Source organism: Camellia sinensis, chromosome 4, assembly GCF_055761805.1.
Source record: "Camellia sinensis isolate YWXY chromosome 4, ASM5576180v1, whole genome shotgun sequence".
Taxonomy (NCBI): Eukaryota; Viridiplantae; Streptophyta; class Magnoliopsida; order Ericales; family Theaceae; genus Camellia; species Camellia sinensis.
The window spans coordinates 34,086,846-34,090,490 of record NC_138964.1 but is presented as its reverse complement, the minus strand read 5'-3'; the positions used below and the strand labels follow the sequence as shown (position 1 = coordinate 34,090,490).

Here is a 3,645-nt window from a genome sequence, read left to right as displayed (position 1 = left end):
AATCAGATTCCTAACATCCTAAAAGGACGGCACCTCTTTCATAAAAATTAAAAATAAAGAACAATATGATGGAGACATCAAGCACATGAAGACTAGGTTTTTGGAAGGCAAGACTCAATCATTGACCAAAAGAAAGAATGGTGAAACTCCATCTCGTATTTGCAATATTTCATCATCCAAACCTATTCATCCTTAATTCTTGTTATGCCTCTCTATTGAAAGCTCAATTGGAGCTCTAATGATATTGTAGCAGTCATGACTGCAACAAATAGAGACACCACAACCACTGGCTACAAAGCATAAAATTATTGGAAGAAAGCCACTTATGTAATGGAATTCCATTGGTCTAATGCATTCCCTAATTCCATAGATTTCAAGGTTCTGTTCTAAAGAATCACAGTGCAATTTCAATCTATCTTGATCAACTTTCTCTCTTCAAAATAAATAGCAAATATCAATAGAAAAAGGAAAAGAGAATCCAAAGAAATATGCAACGAACTACACTATTCATAAGGGGGAAAAAAAGGCTCTAATTAATTACACAAAAAAGCTCAAAAAAGTAGTCAAAATTTGAGTCAAACCCAAACTCTCAACACATAGCCCATACCCATTGATTCAATCAAACACCAATTGCCCACAAAAGCTTGCAATGGTCATCCCCAATCATCGAACCGGTGGCCTCGGAATTCAGTCGAACGGTGGATCTGCAAATTGGACAATTGGGCACTTTGGTTAGCCATTTGTCCACACAACTCGCATGAAACATGTGGTGACAATCCGGGAGAGTCAAGCACCAATCGCCATCTTTGAAGCAATCCAAGCACACGGCGCAGTCCACCCAGGAAGTTCCGGGCAATCGGGCGTCGTATTTGAGCCTCGGCAGGCACCTCTGGAGGTCCTCCGCGGAATACCCGGCTGCCGACGTGGCGAAGGAGTCAGCGGGGAATTGGGTATTGGAACGGCGGCGGAGGCGGTGGCGATGGAGGACGCCGCCGGCGAGGAAGAAGTGGATGACGGCGACGGCGGCGATTCCGAGGAAGAGGAAGAAGAGGGAGATGATGAGGACCATGATGATGGATTTGAGGAGGAGAGAGAGTAATTGGGGAGTGGGTTTTGGTGGCGGTGGTGCTGGCTGAGATGGGTTGGGATTGGAATTGGGATTGGGATTGGGATTGGGGATTTCATGGTGGTGGTGGTGGTGGTGGTGGTGGTGGAATTGGTTGTTGTTGGCTGGCATTACCCTGAATTAGGTGCTGAAAATGGTTTTTTTGAGGAGTTTATGATAATTCAAATTCTATTAGAGGGATCAACTCGAACATAAGGCTATATATGCATATATCGAGAGAGTGGAGAGAGATTGGGGGAGATTTGCAGAGATCCAGAGGGAGAAGGAGAGAAATAGAGAGAGGAAGAGGAGAGGGTAGGTAGGTTTTGGGGGGCGGGGGCGGGGGCGTCTTGAATTGTGGACAATAAGGTTTGTCGGTTTTGGCACTTTTGGATAGGCATGGAAAATAAGTAAGTTCAATAAATCTTAGGAAAATACATAAAATCTTAGGAAAATATCAATCGATCTTATTTCACTTATTATTGAGCCTTTTTTTGGGGACGAGTCAACTTTTTGGCATAGTTTTTTTAATTTTTTAATTAATTTAACTTGATTAAATTAGTTTTATTTAATTTTTTTATTTAGATGGAATGATTATAAAAAAAATAATAATAAAATAATTATAATTTACGTATGATATTTTATGTTATTGACATACATTAAATTATTTTGTCTTTTTATATTTATTTAGTCAATTTAACTCTTGTGAAACGAAACTTTCACAAAATATTTTCAAAAGGTACATTCTTCCATAATGAATAACAATTTAATATTGCATTAAAAAATCATAATTCACAATAAAAAAAATATTAATCAATTTTATCTTGTTTTGAAAATTATTATTAAATTATATTAAATTTCAATATTATTAAATAAGTCTTATTTTTCTTTTATAAATTGTTTTAAAAAATTCAATTATTCATAATTGTACATTTTACTTTAATTTTATTTTTCTCATTAAAATATGAACCAAAAATTTTACAAATAATTTATTTTATATAAAATTTTATAATAAAATATTTTTAATTATTGACATTAAATGAATTTTTATTAGTATAAGATGCATCAACTATTTCAAGCATTGACAAATATATAAATTTGTCGTAGTATTATGTTTCATAAATCTTTAGAATTTTAATATAATTAGCCTTTTTGGATTGATTACATAAAAAAAAAAATCAAAATTCGAGATAATATAAAATAATGTATTTTATATTATAATTGTTTCGATCTAACTATTATTTATGATTTTTTAGTATAATATTAATAATTTTTACAATTAAAATCTTTAATTTTAATTAAGTTAAAATTATTTATAAAATTGTTATTCATATTAAAAAAGAAGGATAAAATTGAGATACGATACACCATTATGAAATAATGGACTTTTTGAAACATTTTATGATAAATAGAATTTCGTTGTTTATATTAAAACTTGATAATAGTAAAATAGGACTTATTGGTATTTTTCCGTAAAAAGAATTCACACGATCAAAAGTTAAAATCTCATTTAGGAAAATCCTATGGTACCATTTGCCCTCTATTATAAATTGATATAATTTTGTCATAAAATCAATTATAAAATGTGTAATCTCATTACAAATTGATAAAATAAAAAAATGTCATAACTAAATCACAAACTTTTATTTCTTGAATCACAAAATTTTAAACATTTTATTATGCTAATTTGTAGTAAGGTTACGTAAAATGTTTAATAAAATGTTTAAAATTAGCATAATAAAATGTTTAAAATTTTGTGATTTTCCCTCATTTATGATTAATTTTTTTAATAAAATAATTGTTTTAAAATTGGATTATAAATGATTTCTTTTTATATTCTTGTTTTTTATATTTTTTTACTCTACCTCATGATCCTTCTTTTGGGTTTATAATGATAATTCAAATAGTTTATTTATTAAACTTAATAATAAAGGTTAGTTATGTAAAAAATTAATTTTATTAGAATTACTATATATATATGAACAAATTATATTTTGTTTTTGAAAATAAACAATAACTATGAGTTAAAACTTAAATCTTTCATCTACAAAACAAAATATAATTGTTAATCTATTTATTGATATCTAATTAAATTAATTTTTTTGAAAAAACAATCTCAACTGCGAAGTTGATGAAACAAAGGATTTAAATCATAATTGTGGACTAAAGTGAAACCAACCAAATTAAATATAAGAGAGAGTGGAAGATAATGATATAGGGAGAAATCATTTCTATATAAACTGTTACATGATCAAATATAATCTTCGTATAATTTTTTTTTTATTTACTTCTAAGATTGATTTTTCTATATAAATATACTTCTAAGATTGATTTTACTTCTAAAACTGATTTTTCTATATAAATACAAAAACTGCTTAAAAAAAATTGATTGATATACAAATATCAGATGAAGCACACAGTTTTCCAAACGGTTTTGATTGGTAGCTCGAAATTTAGGGGCCTGAATGTCCCTAAATTTCCATATAAGGCAACAAAAAAAAAAACAAGGCAAAAAAAAAAAAATAAAATAAATAAACTTA

At 29.4% G+C, this 3,645-nt stretch overlaps 1 protein-coding gene across 1 annotated transcript; it reads right to left on the bottom strand.

Moving 5' to 3' along the window:
* Window positions 1–434: 434 nt before the first annotated feature.
* LOC114289347 (RING-H2 finger protein ATL56) lies at window positions 435–1,446 on the bottom strand. Its single transcript, XM_028233053.2, has one exon. It carries the CDS (start codon window positions 1,235–1,237, stop codon window positions 620–622), a length of 618 nt encoding a protein of 205 aa, XP_028088854.2. The 5' UTR covers window positions 1,238–1,446; the 3' UTR covers window positions 435–619.
* Window positions 1,447–3,645: the final 2,199 nt, after the last annotated feature.